The sequence below is a fragment of the Gordionus sp. m RMFG-2023 genome, chromosome 2, assembly GCF_954871325.1.
Source record: "Gordionus sp. m RMFG-2023 chromosome 2, tfGorSpeb1-WG-v2, whole genome shotgun sequence".
Taxonomy (NCBI): Eukaryota; Metazoa; Nematomorpha; class Gordioida; order Chordodea; family Parachordodidae; genus Gordionus; species Gordionus sp. m RMFG-2023.
Window position 1 is genome coordinate 3,823,590 of NC_088776.1, and position 16,807 is coordinate 3,840,396.

General features: G+C 28.2%; 1 protein-coding gene across 1 annotated transcript; it reads right to left on the reverse strand.

Annotated features, from left to right (window-relative positions):
* Nucleotides 1-1,330: 1,330 nt before the first annotated feature.
* Nucleotides 1,331-15,538, reverse strand: LOC135923223 (nucleotide sugar transporter SLC35B4-like). Its single transcript, XM_065457864.1, has 10 exons — nucleotides 15,442-15,538; nucleotides 15,283-15,396; nucleotides 15,141-15,243; nucleotides 15,048-15,097; nucleotides 14,918-14,999; nucleotides 14,809-14,875; nucleotides 10,267-10,376; nucleotides 3,765-3,840; nucleotides 2,834-2,906; nucleotides 1,331-1,967 (listed from the first exon to the last, which is right to left on the reverse strand). Exons 1-10 carry the CDS (start codon nucleotides 15,513-15,515, stop codon nucleotides 1,670-1,672), a joined length of 1,047 nt encoding a protein of 348 aa, XP_065313936.1. The 5' UTR covers nucleotides 15,516-15,538; the 3' UTR covers nucleotides 1,331-1,669.
* Nucleotides 15,539-16,807: the final 1,269 nt, after the last annotated feature.

Below are 16,807 nucleotides of genomic sequence, written 5' to 3' on the forward strand. Positions count from 1 at the left end.
GTTATTCGATCATGTCGTTTTCATTTATTTTTTCCAAGGCCGACTTGTATCAATATTTAGATTTTGTTTTTATAAAATATATTTATTTTTTTCCACCCCTATGTTTCGTAAATAAATTTTAGGGAAAAAATAAGTTATGATATGATTAAAGAAAAGAAAAAAAAGATACTATTAGCATTGCGCCTAGATAGTATTGTTAAAAAGTCCTATGCTAGCCTATAAAGATTTTGCTCATAGCTGGCAGTGGTGTTGTTAAACGGCCCGTTTTGAGCCGAATTTTTAAAAACGGCTAACTCAATATTTCATCCAGGATAGTATTACGCAAGCCTGAAGATTTTGTTTGTAGAAGGAACAAAGGTTTGGGTATTTATTAACGAAATCTCGAGGCTTAGACGATATTTTTCTGGTTAAAATATCGAGTTACCCGTTTTTGAAAATCGGCTCAAAACGAGCAGGCTTAACAACACTAGCTGGCGGAATTGCTTGCACAATCTATTTGCCAATACTGGATGCTCACATAACATTATTATAGCTAAAATCTTAATCGTAGGGTTTTTTAACAACACTCACGCCTAGACATATTTAACAATTTAAATCGCTCAAATAAACCGGGTCGAGAAACTTCTCGAGTTGAAAAAAAATTAATAATGAAAACTATAAAGATTTAATAAAAAAAATAAAAATCATTTTTCTATTCGTTTCTCGCATTCGGTCATCAGTTTCGGCTACGATTTGACTGATAGAAATATATCAATTGTTAAATCATTTCAAAATTTCACCTGGCAAAAGAAGAGTGAATAATTTTTAATTGCGTAAGAAATATTGGGAGCAAAATTTATCGTTTTAAATACGCCGAAGTGGGGGGGGGGAGCATTTTAAATTTTAATATTAAAAAAATTTTCGCTAACTGACTCCTGGCTGGTTCATATTCTGCAAATGAGAATTTCTAAGCTAGTAAAAATGGAGGGTTCTAGACCTTTGATTCATGAATTCTTAACTATATTTTTGAAGGACTTTAATCACTACACTTATATAGTTGCCCTGGTCCCAAAATACGCCGGGGTTAAATGGTTAATGGTTGTCGAAAATATGTTCCTGCTTGGTCCAAAATCAAAAATATCCGCCATTTTTATTTTTGAAATTTTGAACTCCAACCCAGATTCAAAAAACAATGAAAGATATGATGACAAGAAAATGGTTCACTAAACCTAGATCATTTCAACAACTTTATTTTATATATTCGTTTATAAGGATTTAACAATATTTATACTATAAGTTATGATTATGACTATAATAATTAACCCCCAAAAAAAATTTGTGATAAAATAAATAGCACTAAATATAATAATAAATATAATGGGTATAAAACAAAAGATTGTCTATATAATATTACAAAAATATTGCATGTAAGATTTGAGATAATTTCTAAAAAAATATTCTAAAAAAACTATCTTAATTTCATTAAAAAAAAATTATCTTTGGTATTTTTTGTTAAAAAAAAGTTATCATAAATTACAAAAAAAACGGTAAAATTTCTATTGCGCTGGGTTAAAAACAAAATGATGAACAAGAATTTTTGACGATTTATTAAAAAAAAATTTAAAAATATTTATAATTTTATTAAAGTTTATAACACTAATCAAATTATTTTTTAAAAAAAATGGCAGATTCAATGCGTCTTAATTTTCTTACCTGATAGAGTCGCGTTTGAATTGTCGTGGGTACCATCGTACGTAATAGCGATTTCATTTTTGGACGATGACGTCATATTGGGAAATAACTCGTAAAATAGACAGGTCCCCGTTAGTACGAGACCGATGCCGATTGAATGGGTAAGGGTGAACGTCGTCGAAAAATAAATTATGGATATGAATAGGCTCAAAAATTTCCTAAGCGTTAACGTTAGCGTGACAGTTAGGGACGAATAAACGCTCGTCATCCAAAAAACGCTTCTGATGCAGATGTACGTTTTTTTTCCCGCGAAAAAAATATTTAAAAAAAAGATTCCGGATGGAAAACGTGAAGAGTTAAGAAAAAACAAAAAATAATTCTAAAAAGGGTAAAATTTGGGTATTTTTTAACTTTCTATCTATTGCCGGTTTTTTTTAAATTAATACTTCTCTTCGAATCAGTTAAAACAATAGATATTAGAGTCCTGCAAGATCGGCAGGAAATCCAATTGGAAAATGGTAAATAAAATATTGGCTCAGTTCTAAAATCATTAATAATTTATATTTTCCCATTCTTTCTTTCTTAATTGAAAAATTAAAATTTAAAAATAAACAGATGGGAACCAGAGGAACGAGACAAATTTAAAGAAATGTTTAATTTTTTCTTCTTCTGAATAATGATATTCATCATAAAAATTGTATTAAATAAAAATTCTCTCCTTTTTCTTACATTTTAACGATTGATTTGAATATTTTAAATCGAATTAAATATCAAATATTAAGGGAACAAAATAAACCAGTACTCCTCAAAATAAAATAAAAATCTCAAAGATTGAAGATTTTTTGAGAATGCTCAAGCAAGATTTTTGATCAGATTTTATCTAAAATACCAAAAAATCCTTTTTTTTTAAACAGAGTTTGAAAAAAAAAAATTATCCTCATGGATTTTGCCCAAAAAAAATCTTTGAGGATCCACTACAATTCCCAATTCAATTTTTATTGTAATATCGGACCAGACCAAAAGTTTTTTTTGGACTATCTGGCTTGACTCTAAAGAATCTAGATATCGCTGTGTAATACAATTATTCCCCCCCCCCTCCTTTATACTTTGCCATCTTCTTTAATAAAACACCATGACGTTAAAATTAGAATAAAAAGGATATTGAGTCACAACGTTTCCCAATAAGTAAAGCCACATGGTCGAGATATGCAAAGGGCCAATCGTGCCAATCGTTTCTGTGGGAAAAGGAAGAAAAAAAATAATATAGTAAATAACCATTTTTTTTTACCTAGATTGACGATACATTCATTAAAAGTGTACATCAATGAAAAACAGGTGGGGATGCCATTTTTGGTTACCCATAATTTTAAAGGAGAGGCCAATATATTCATATGTCCGACGCAAACTTTATTAAAGAATTTGCCTGATCATAGAGATAATGTAAGGAAGCAAGTTATCAAATTTAATAGTAGTTTTTAAAATGAGAATACCAAAATAACCGGACCAGCTGATTTGCGTTCAACCACGCTTTCAAAGGCATTATTATGAATGCATCGTCAGCCTAGGTATTATCATAATGTCATTGATATGTAAAATGTCAAAATTGTCTTTTCATCCCCGTTATATTTAATATTAATGGCTAGGGTTGTTAAAGAAGCCCGATTGGGGTCGATAAAAAAAGGACCTATTAAAATTTTAGCGAAAATGATATTATGTGAAACCTCGAAATTTGGCAAAAAGAGGTCCAAACCTTTCCCTCATCTACAAGCAAAATCACCAGGCTTACATAATATTATTTTGGCTAAAATCTTAATTAAGTCTTTTTTAAAAAAATCGAAGCAAAACGAGCCTTTTAACAACCCTAGCACCTTAGGCCATATGGCTGCCCTGCCTTTCGCCTATCGGGAAGAAAGTAAGCAGTCTAAAGAACAATCCCCCCGGATTTCTACCATTTGAAGCAAAGGCTTCAAGTCAAAACGATCAAGGGAACTGGCGGGTTATATGTTATATCTTTAATTATTATCACTTTTACATAATCCTTATTTCTGCCTTATACGTTTTATTTCTAATTAATTATATATATATATGCATACCTGAACGATTATATTCTTTGATGTAATATAAAAGATCTTCGTAGACGAAAATAAATCCGGGCAAGGGTAAAGCGTGCTTAAATGTATCATAATTTTTTTGATATGTGTATTTTTTTTAAAACAAAAGGTGTATAAAATGAAGTGAAGCAAAATTTCCTAAATTACATTAATAATATAAAGAAAATTGAGTATTAAAAGTTACTGTATTCTGGCAACGAGATTGCATGAACATCAATAAAGGGGTGCGTTATAATTATATATGTTAGGGACAATGTGCTATTTTTTTTTCAACTTTAAAAACATTTTTTTTAGCGCGTTTATTAGAAAATTAATTTAAGAATCTGATTCTACCGGAAATGAATTCCAGCATGTTTACCATCCTATGAATCGTAAAATAATTTTACCGTTAAATTTTGAGTTATTTATTAATTTATATTGAAAATCTATGGAAAAATTTATGTTCAAAAGTTCTTGAAAATCTGAATTTCTTAGGGTAGGTATTCCAAACATGACGGCATTACATTTCTGGTCGCGATCAAAATATGATTTAATATTTGAAAAAATAACACATTGCCACTAACATATATATTGCAAAAGTCAATCAGATATTATTTTTTTTTAAATGTTGGATTTTAATATGATCAAAGCTTTATCACTTTAAGAAATTTATAAATAATTTTTCTTTTATAACGACTTATTTATGTGCATAGGCGTAGCCAGGATTTTTCCTAAGGGGGGGGGAATAATAAAAGATATGGTAGGGACCAATTTTGAAGTAATTAATGAATTTAAATATTGGTATGCAAACTTAAAAAGAATAGATATTAAACCTGATAATGCAATAAAAGCTCTAACACATTAATAAACTTTCCAAACATTACAAAATTATTTAAAATTTTAGCAAGCCTCCCTATTATGACATGTACTAATGAAAGAACTTTCTCGAATTTATGAAGTTTAAAAATAAATTTGCTAAATAGATCAAATATAGCCCTCTTAAATATCCATCGGGAATTAACACCAGTTAATTTTGAAATAATTAATGAATTATCAAGTTAAAAGAAATTAGATCATACAAAAATGTGGTAATAATTTATAATGTTAGATCTAATTTTCTTTTAGAATTTGATAATTCATTAATTATCTCAGAATTAGCTGGTGTTAATTCCCGATGAATATTTAATAGCGCTAAACCATTTAATCGATTTTGCGAGGTAGTATTTCGCAAATATATTTTTAGTCGTCGTAAATTTGAAAATGTTCTTTCATTTGTACATGTCGTAATGAGGAGGCATGCTAAAATTTGAAAGAAATGTTCGGAAAGTCTATTAGTGTGTGTTTACAAATATTGAGTGCATTTAGTGCATTATCAGGCTTAATATCCATTCTATCTGAAAGTTATTGAGTAGTAGCTTATGGTTCAATAAGCGTTCTTTAATTTGAGTTAAAAATGTATCCATAAGTGGTATAAAAATCGTAATTTTGTAATACTCCTCTACCGATTGTGTAGATATATTATTCCTATGTACTTGCCTCGATACAATTTCTTGGCATGCTTATTATCATATTATATGAATGCACTTTTTTTTGAACCATGTTAAAAATTTTGTTAAATTCACAATCAGCATTTTTTTCTTATTTCTAAAATAGTATCATATGCATCTTCTGCTAAGATCAATGCTTGAACCATATCTTGATTAACTTTTTGCAAGGCTCTGCATAATAATATAGTGTGACAGAATAAAGTGTTAATGCAATGAGTTTCAGTTTTTCTTGAATTATTAGACCCAATGCATTAGAGGAAATACATGAATGGACCGATACGTCAGTGGTGGCGGAGGCTAATGGAATATTGAAAGCAATTCAAGATCCAGAGTTTTTATTGGCAGTACATTGCATTAACACTTTATTCTGTCACACTATATTATTATGCAGAGCCTTGCAAAAAGTAAATCAAGATATGGTTCAAGCATTGATCTTAGCAGAAGATGCATATGATACTATTTTAGAAATAAGAAAAAATGCTGATTGTGAATTTAACAAAATTTTTAACATGGTTCAAAAAAAGTGCATTCATATAATATGATAATAAGCATGCCAAGAATTGTATCGAGGCAAGTACATAGGAATAATATATCCACAAAATCGGTAGAGGAGTATTACAAAATTTTTTTATACCACTTATGGATACATTTTTAACTCAAATTAAAGAACGCTTATTGAACCATAAGCTACTACTCAATAACTTTCAGATTTTATTATCCTCTAATCCATCTATGAGCATCTCGTATGATATTATAAATAAAATTCGCTAATTATATATTTTTTATTTGCAAGATATGGTAGGGAGCGAATTGGAAGTAATTGTTGAATTTAAATATTGGTATGCAAACTTGAAAAGAATGGATATTAAGCCTGATAATGCACTAAATGCACTCAATATTTGTAAACACACACTAATAGACTTTCCGAACATTACGAAATTCTTTCAAATTTTAGCATGCCTCTCCATTACGACATGTACAAATGAAAGAACTTTTTCAAATTTACGACGACTAAAAACATATTTGCGAAATACTACCTCGCAAAATCGATTAAATGGTTTAGCGCTATTAAATATTCATCGGGAATTAACACCAGCTAATTCTGAGATAATTAATGAATTATCAAATTCTAAAAGAAAATTAGATCTAACATTATAAATTATTACCACGTTTTTGTATGATCTAATTTCTTTTAACTTGATAATTCATTAATTATTTCAAAATTAACTGGTGTTAATTCCCGATGGATATTTAAGAGGGCTATATTTGATTTATTTAGCAAATATATTTTTAAACTTCATAAATTCGAGAAAGTTCTTTCATTAGTACATGTCATAATAGGGAGGCTTGCTAAAATTTTAAATAATTTTGTAATGTTTGGAAAGTTTATTAATGTGTTAGAGCTTTTATTGCATTATCAGGTTTAATATCTATTCTTTTTAAGTTTGCATACCAATATTTAAATTCATTAATTACTTCAAAATTGGTCCCTACCATATCTTTTATTATATTTTATATAAAATAGTAAAAAATATATTTCTTATTTGTTCCAGGCTTATTTTTTGATATAATCTCTTTACCAATGTCTTATATTTAAAATAAAAAGTTTGTTAAAATTTACATATGTTGTAAATATATATTATACTATATAGACTAAGGAAACCCGGCCGAAGGCCGGGCAAAAGCGGGCCACAGGCCCGCTTAAAGGGAGTCTGGGGGCGAATCCCCCAGAAATTTATTAATTCCCCCCCCCCCCCTTAGGAAAATCCTGGCTACGCCTATGTCATTTTATAAAAAATTATATTTAAGATATTATATTATTAAGGAATTTTAATAGTAATTATATAAAATTTCATTTTTGTCTAGACTTATCAATCGCTTATATTTCATTTCTTAAAAAAGTTGTTTGGTTTCACATTTTTTTGTATATAAACCTCTCTTTAAAAAATATGAATTATAGTTAACAGTTTTAGTATAAAACATTATTATAACTTTCACATTCTTTCTTTCAAATTATTGTTTAAGATATGTGCATACATTTTTGGGGGACAGGGGGTGAAGAGAGAACTAAGGAAGACATTTTTTAATAGTTTAAAATGATATTTACAAAAAGTGACATATTTCTGAAGGGGGGGGGGGAATTTCCCCTTACCCCACCCCCCTGGCTACGCCTATGTTTATGTGATATCTTTATTCATATTAAAGAGAAATAAAAGGTAATTTTTTTTAAACATAACATTTCACGAAATACGAGAAACGTAAATTTATAAAGATATAGGTCTCATTATAAAATACAAAAAAAAATGAATGTTTTAATTTGCAAGGTTGGTTATAAATCTTATTTCGGATATTTAAAAAAACATGTTTAAAAGTGAAGAAATTATTAATATATACATTCCGATTATGGAAATATCTTAACGCCCATAGATGCGCTTTTCGTATAAATAAATTTAAATAGCATATTTAAAAGTGGGAGCAAATATTACATATTTTAGAAATAATATCATTTTATGCTCCAAGGGATCTTCGTGATGGCAGAACGGAACAGCGATAAAAATCGTTTTAAAGATACTAATTTCGATCCCCAAAATCCTTGGATGAACTGCGGGGGGGGGGGGGGAATTCTCGAAACATAGTGACGCGAAAATCGCTCCAAGTTGAACAGATTTTTAGTAAAACGACTAACTTCAATATTTGTAGCCAGAGAAAAAAATATTGCCCAAGTCTCGAGAGATCTCCAAAGTGTTGTGCCATTCTATGACCAAAATCTTCAGGCTTTTGCGAAATATTTTTTTCTGGATAAAATAATGAGATCGCCTTATTTTAAAAAATGGAGCCATTTTGCATCGTTTATCGAAACAGATCAGATTGTGTCGAACAACAATGATTGTCACACACCTGGTTATTAGTAATTAATAAACAAAACAACAAATCAGAAAAGTATAGTTAAAAAAAAATAACGTTTTGGCATTCCATATGTTTCATATTTTGAGTGGTAAAGAACCTAAAATAAAATAGAATTTTTGTTTGGTACTAATACAAAGATAATCTTAATATTCAGAGCAGCTTCCTCAAAAAATATTGTTTACTTCTTTTGGCCAGATCCAATCCAAATTTGGAAATAGGCTTGGGAATAGAAAATACAGGCAAATTATTTTTTCATTTTAAATATTTTTAATTAATAAAATCTTATATAATTAATTTTGTAATGGTTGAAAATTTATATTTTAAAAAGAATTAATAGTTATAAAATATTTGAGATTTTTTTGTTAGTTAGTGTCTGATGATAAAAATTTAATATTATAATAATTTTTAAGCGTAGGAAAGATAATGAATAAATAATTTTTCTACTTATTAAACTGATAAAATAAGTTTAAATAATATTGAAACTGTATCGGGTAGCAAAATGTCTGATTTGCAGTGACGAAACTTTTATTAATCATTTTCTTTAGTTGAAATTTAAAAAAAAAATCATATTGAATTACACTCTTGATTGGAAATAACTTATCGAAGATGTGCTGATATTTAAATAACCTGCATGAATCTATTTCTCGGAAATCAGTACGAGATAGGCAATAAATTTTCAATTGCACAACCATCCTTAGGTTATACATCAATGACATATATAATACCTAGACTGACGATTCATTCATTAAAATGCATTTTTAAGCGTCGTTAAAAGCAAATCAGCTGGACCCGCCATTTTAGTAACACATATAGTAATTATTCTCATGTTAAAAAAAGTACTTTTAAATTGATAACTTGCTTCCTTATTATCTCAATGATCCGGTAATTCTTTAATAAAGTTTGCATCAGATATAGGAATAAATTAGGCTCTCGTTTAAAATTTTAATAATGATTAGTGTAACCAAGATGGCGTCTCCAGCTGATTTGCATTGATGTACACTTTTAATGAATGAATCGTCAGTCTAGGTATTATATATGTCATTGGGTTATATCAATGATATATAATAATATATACCTAGACTGACGATGCATTCATTAAAAGTGTACATCAATGAAAAACAGCTGGGGACGCCATTTTGGTTACCCATATAATTAATTTTAAAAATTTTAAACGAGAGGCCAATTTATTTCCTATGTCTGACGCAAACTTTGTTAAAGATTTTGCCTGATCATCGAGATAATAAGGAAGAGAGTTCATCAATTTAATAGTAGTTTTTTAACATGAAAATAATTGCAATAAGGGTTTACCAAAATGGCGGGTCCAGCTGATTTGCATTCAACGACGTTTTTTTCTTCAAACGCATTTTCATGAACGCATCGCCAGTCTAGTTATTATCATAATATTGTGTTAATGGGTTACGTATATTCTTTTAGAATTTATATATTAAATTTATTTAATTATCGCTTACATGCCACTTATCATAAAAAATGATACCTTGCCATTTTTACAATTAAATTTTTATTAGATAAAATGAAGTGAAGCAAAAATGGCGTCTCGTTCTTCGTCCCTAGAAAATGAATCATTAAATTTTAAAAATGGCATTTTTACCTACCTAACTTTAGTCAACGATAAAACAGCGTAGCCATGTTTTTATTTAAAAAATATTCGAATCAATCTTCAAGTTTAGACTCAACTTAGAAAGCTTAATTCAAATTTTTTAGGCTAAAAGCTTGACCAAGCCGCAATAGAGCTAGTCAAAGTTATGCAATTTAACAGAGTTGTTAAAGGATCTAGATACAAGTATCTAGAATGTGGTATCTGTATCTGTATCTAGATAGATTTTTGATTAAAATATCGGTATCTAGATATTATTTTAGACGATGTATCTGTATCTAGATCCATTTAAAAAGAATCTTTTAACAACTCTGCAATTTAACAACACTACCCATAATCCTACTACCGAAAAAAAAGCGCATGCCATTAAAATGGGGAGGTTAAGAAATTAACTATGTAACTCTATTCCGAGGAATATTTTATAGTATAATTGTACCGAATAGAATAGAGCTTCTTTGGACTGCTTACCAAATCTGTCATATAATTTTTCTTGATACAAGCCAGTCAGCGCCGATAACAAAAGTGCGATCACCAATAAACACACGCCTTTATAAATTAGGTTTTAAAAAAAATGAGTAACATGAATAAAATTATGGTGTTGAGCAGATTATATGGAAAACATTTCTATAATTTTTTTTCTTCTTGAATATATTTTACAAATATAATTATTTAACCTGCAAAAAAATTGTTAAAATAACATATTTTATATTCCTTAAACTTAACCATTAATTTTGCAAGTTAAAATAATTTTATTCGCAATATGAGACAATTTTCACAAAGCGTTTTTTTTGATTATTTTAAAATTCCGCGTTTCAATATCACCAAAACAAATTAGAACTGGAAAAAAATATGTGAAGGCGTCGAATCCAGTTTTGGGATGGCCTAGATACAGATCATTTTATCTCTGTACCAATCCTGTCATTCAAAAATTCGTATATATTTTGAAACAACTATTTATTGGCTTTGAGGCAACCCAATAAAGTAAGTTTTAACAAATGTGAACATGCCACGTGAATTAATGCAAAAACATTATTTATATACGGGCTGCTGAACTTAATAACAATGCATTCATTATTTATTCATCAAACATACCAAAATATATGATTATATAAAAAAAAACATAACAATAAAAGAACATATGTTAGTCGGATATGATAAATGAAAAAGAGGTTTAAATATAATATCCATGTGATATTAAGAGAATTCGGATACAAAAAAAAATCAATAATCCTCAGATAATCCACAATTATGAATTTAGATGGAAATTAATTTTCCTTTGGTTTAAGTAACCTTAACTTTGACAAAGATGATATTTCCAAAATCTAATTGTGAAAGAGATCTGAAAGTTTTTAGAGTGAATGCTGCCATTGGAATAAAAGTGTATAGTAAGTGAGAATATCAACGTGTTTCTCTGATCCGAAGGATTCTCGAGACAGCCTTCATCCTTTTCAAGGGTTCCAAATGAGAGATCTGGATTTTTGGCTTTTTTAATTATAGAATTGTATAAGATGCGACTGGGGTGTGTGCAGGGTTGCCAGATATTTTTTATTCATTCAATCATTTATAATAAAGTCTTTATATGCTTCATTTTAGATGAGTATTTTACCTGGTATTGCCTGGCCTTGAATCACAGTGAAATTATTAGATCTGGTTACCTTGATAGTGGGAGTGCGATCCCTACTTATTTGTATTGTCAATCATAGGTATCAAACTAGCTATTTATTATACTTGGAACGGGGAGAGCCCTTGCATGGTTAGCAGAGAGCTAGGCAAGACTGAACATCTCTTCGGTTAGTGCAAGGCCATAACAAATTCATCATCATAAATATGTTAATTCAAGGAAAAAATAAATAAATAAAAAGACTCCCTAGCAGAGTCAAATATAGGTAACCAGTAAACCCAACAAACATTGAAATGTTGTTCTCTTTACTTAAGAAGGTTGGTTAGACAATCATCTTTTTCCAGATATCTTGGGCGATAAATATAGGAAGGGAGTTAAACGATAAAACAACAAATGGATAAAAGAAATTGGCAATCATATGCCAAAAGCTACCATTATTGGTTTGTAGTGCAGCTTGCAACCAGGTGGAGCAATAAAGCTAGAGATATGTTTCCATGCCTAGTTAACCAAAATATGTAAGGCTTGCGCTGAACGAAAAGATTCGATTTGGCCAGACCAAAAATCCCAATCAAAAATTTCTTAGGATAGTTGAGTGAGGACAGTCCATGACTACCTCTAATGTAAGAACATTTGCAGTCATATTAAATAAGGAGTTAAGTGATGTTGTGTGATAAATTTTTTTAAAATTTGATCATAGCTACAGCTGGGGGAATGGAAAAAAGAAATCCCCCCCTCCCCCCCATAATATGACTGTTCTAGTAAATATCATTTTATGCTAATAAAAATTTCACCACTACCCATCTCACTCATTAAAAATAAGGTCTCTTATTCAAAATACTTTAAAAAAAGTGAAACCTCCAAAATTATTTTTTATAAAAAATCTAATAGCCAAATGTTTACAATAAGTGGACCTAAAGATCTCCAATAAAATTTAGGTGGGAAACTCCACTTAATAATGCCCCCCCCCATCACCTACATCCCTATTTTTTTAGGGCTTTTTCACCAATCGGATATATATTTTAAACGGCTCTGATATAAAAAAATTTGTCATTATTTTATATAATATAAGATAATGGAATATAATAAAAATCGGTGTATAATATTTTTTAAAATATCAAAAAGTCTCAAAGCTGTGAAATTCTAAAAATAATGTCTTATCTTTAAATTCGAAGAATAATTATAAATACAAGTTCCATATTATTATTTTTTTTTTAATGACGGTGAGAATTTTCACCTATTTTAACCTTAATATAAATAAGCATAAATTTATATTATATAGAACACTATATATGTATATATGTTCATATTAAATTTTTCTGAATAACAAGCTATATCTTTATTTAAATAAAAAGTAAAAAAATTAAATATCATTATCAATTAATAAAATAATTAAAATCTGGAGATCAAATTTGATATCTTTGTCAATTAATGATTTAAATTCGCATAATTTTTATTTACTATAAGTTTTTTGTTAATAAAAACAAAATTTTACAAAAATTTTGGGTAATTTTCTAGTTTATTAATATCAGGGTTGGCAATTCGGTCAATTGACCGGTCAAATTCAGTCAATTGACCGGTCAATTGACAGAAGGAGTATTTGACCTGCTCAAATACGGCCAAATACTCTAAAATGTTATTGGTGAATAACTATATTTATTTAATGAACTAACATGTATTTAAAGCATATTTATCAATCTAATTTGTTTACAAATTATTTTAAAATATATTTGTATCATCAAGGCATCGATTTAATTATAATTTTATATAAAAATATAAAATTTTCTTATTAAAATATTAGAATTTCAATTTTAAATATGTAAAAAAAAAGAATTTTCCCATTATCAATTTGATTGGATCTAAATATACAAATAAATATAAAATCTTTACTTAAGCATGGTTTGAGAAAATTACTAATTGCCAATTTTTACATTACGTGCAATTATCCAAACAAGATGGGCATCATAAATAAAATGTAATGAGCAAATATAAATATGCAAGAAAGCACTGAAAGCAGCTGTTGAAGTAGTTGGATATTTGTCCGAGAGAAATTATCAATAATATATTAAATAATATTTTGGACAAAAAATTTAAAATTTTAAACTATTCATAAACATTTAGCTATCTTATTGACCTTGGGTTTATGAAAAAACGAGATGTTTATTTTAGAAATCACATTTTTATAATTTACCAACCTAAAGAAAAAATATTAAAGATAAGTTTGAAAAAGAAAACAATCCAAATACATGTGCTTTCACTGCACTGCTGATTAATTATTGGATTCCCAATATAAGGGGAGCATCTTATTTTAATTTGATTAAGCATATGACGTAATACAAAAATTAGTCGCTTAATAAAGAGATGATCATCAAAATAAAATTTCAGAAGTAAAGTATTTAATAGCCAAAATATGTTGAAACCAGTCACTTTCATAAAAAACAATCCGATTTTGGGCTCAAGTTGTTGGAATGGGCTTTGTTCACATTGAATATTAAGAAGTATCTAAGAAATTCAATTGAAGATCTCGACAACCAGTATATCATAACCTAAGATTGATTAAAAAATGTTAAAGAAAATGATAAGATTGAATATAAATTAGAACAAGGCTCTGCCATAAGGGCAAAGCATTTATTATAGAATTTAGAAAATAATTTAATATACATACATTTTTTACTATTATATATAAAATAGAATTAATATTGTCTTAAAAAACATTTATTTGAATTTGACCATATTTGACAGGCCAAATGCACAACCCTGAAATATACTTTACTTCTTCATCTATGATTAAAAAAAATTTTTAAATATTAAACTTTTTTATTTTATGAGTGGTGCCTTTAGCTATTTTTTTTTATGGGAGTTATAAGAATTAACAAAACAGGGAAGATAAAAATGTGAATAAAAATGTATAAAATATTGGTAAATTTTTAAAAAATATTGGCTGATCCAATATTTTTTTATAGGTGACAATCCGATACCAATATTTAAGTCTCATTCTGACCAAGTCTGAGTTTGACCAATCCAAGTTTGGTTAGATTAGATGTATTCATGCAGGGAATTGGTATATTATATTTATATACTGTAATACATTTGTGTGGGAAATATAATTACCAAAAAATTTTTTTAATATTGTTATTCATAGTAATGCATTTGCTAGAAAAGTTTCACAGAATTATATAATATAATAAGCCCCAAACATGAGATGCAGGATTGATATTGGAGAAGTGGGGGGAGGGGTTCACTTATAGTTATAAGTATTCATAAATCATTGATTGGAGGGGGTTCCTGAGGGTCTGAAATAATATTAAAATAAATGGCTAGAGAAGAATATTAAAAATGAATGAAAGTATTTATACAAACCTATACATAATATCATGGTATGATTCCTTACTTCAAGGTCAGATTTTGTGTTAGCTGCCTCTCTTATCTAAAATTCATATAGCTATAAAATAATTTTTCAATTAATTACCGTATTATTTGCAGAAGCAAATGTAAATATGCATATACCTATGGTTATCATAATTACTGCTATAATCTTTTGATAACTATATCTAAGAGGAATATATATATATTTAAAGCTCGTATTTACAAATTTTTACTTTTTATTTAAAATGAAGGCACCTAATATCATATTTGCAACTAGTGAACCCTATTATGAACAATTTAGAATAAAAATTATCATAAATATTAACTGATCTGATAATTATGTGAAGTGGCATCGGGATATTAAAATTGAGTGCATAATTGTTAATTAAACTGAAAGAGAAAAACATTATAACCATCAAACCATAGTGCCTAAAATATAATTATTCTTATATATAATCTGATAAATACTTTAATGGTATTACACGAGCCTTCATCCCGAATTTGCGGTTAAAAATAAATCCCTCTACTGCAATAAAGAGAAATTGTGCAAAGGTAATAAGATTTCCTGAACCAGGATTCGATCTAAATAGTTTAAATATATTATAATTTCCCTAAAATACGCTAAACTTTGTTAATAACTCTAAAAATACAACATTAGAGGCGCAACCTGCAAATATTCCACATATTGGTAGTGAAATCATCTGTTTTTAAAAGTGCTACCTAATCGCAGAAAATAATGTCAATAAGAAATAAATGCGTCGTAATTGGTAATAATTTACAAAAGAAAAAATAAAGATATATCATTTTTAAAGGTGTAAATATTATGAAGGATATATGAGAGGCCTTAATTCTAGTTTTTCCTTTTTCTAAATTTATTTTTTTGCCACTGAATCTTTTATCCTTATTATGATCATATATCCAGGTTGATAAACAATCCTTTATTTCAGACTTCATATGAACCTCATTTACCATCAATCATCACAATTTTTTTAACACCTTTTTCAAAGTAACGGATATTAGTCCACCCACCTTTAGATTGCATTTAACTACAATCATCAACTGACTTGCTGATTATGAATAGTTAGAATCACTCCCTAGTCGTAACCTTGGTAATCTCTTATCAGAGAAACATTTAAAAGTAGCCATAGGTTTAGGTCTAATTGTATAGTTAGACATGTGAGACACCAGTAGTATCACATAGCATTAGCAATAAATTATGTAATATCAAGATCTAACATCCGCTTATATTTCTAAACAAATTTACATCAAGTAGATGATTTAGAACCGATAATTGGTCAACAATACCTTGAATTCCGGAAAATCAATAATAGGGGACTTTATATATCAATCTACTAAATATAAGCAGAAACAAAAAAAGATTAACAAATACAAAATTTTTAATAACTTCCTTTTGACTCTATGGTTACTTTCACAAAAGGCTATATCTCGCTTTTAATATATTTTAAAAAATCTAGGAAATAAAATCCGGTTTTTTCAAACAAAGCCAAAGAATTTTTATACATGGCCCAAAAAATTCAAATATAAATTTTTAGACATTTTTGGGAACTCAATTATAAAATTATATTTTTAATATAGTTTTTTATCTTTATGGTATTTTAAATAAAAATTTGTTGAAAAAAAGAAAATTAATAAATTAGATTATATCTGTAAATTAAAATTTATCAGTCCTGATGTAAGGTGAAACCTTGCTAATTATAGGGAGTCAGACGGGCGTCTGAAGTAAATATTTTAAATTTTCAGATTGTTAGATATATTTGGAATATTGTTTTAATTATAAAATTTAGTTTCCCTATTATTCCCCCTCCCTCCATCACTATCAGAACATATTTTTTGGTTCTATCTATTTAATAATATTTGAAAAAGTTCACTATTACTTTTTATTCAAGCTACTTTATATATAAATTATATAAATGACAAAAAATATTATATTTATTTTCAATCATTACAAATCCCATTTTCTATTTTAATAGTA

Bases quoted from the DNA above. Each gene is read 5' to 3' on its own strand.
- LOC135923223 (XM_065457864.1), bottom strand. From the start codon at position 15,515: ATGATTTCACTACCAATATGTGGAATATTTGCAGGTTGCGCCTCTAAT. The intron at 15,397-15,441 runs GTTTAGCGTATT...TAAACTATTTAG, and splicing joins TTTTTAGAGTTATTAACAAA to ATCGAATCCTGGTTCAGGAA. The intron at 15,244-15,282 runs GTATTTATCAGA...ATTATATTTTAG, and splicing joins GCTCGTGTAATACCATTAAA to GCACTATGGTTTGATGGTTA.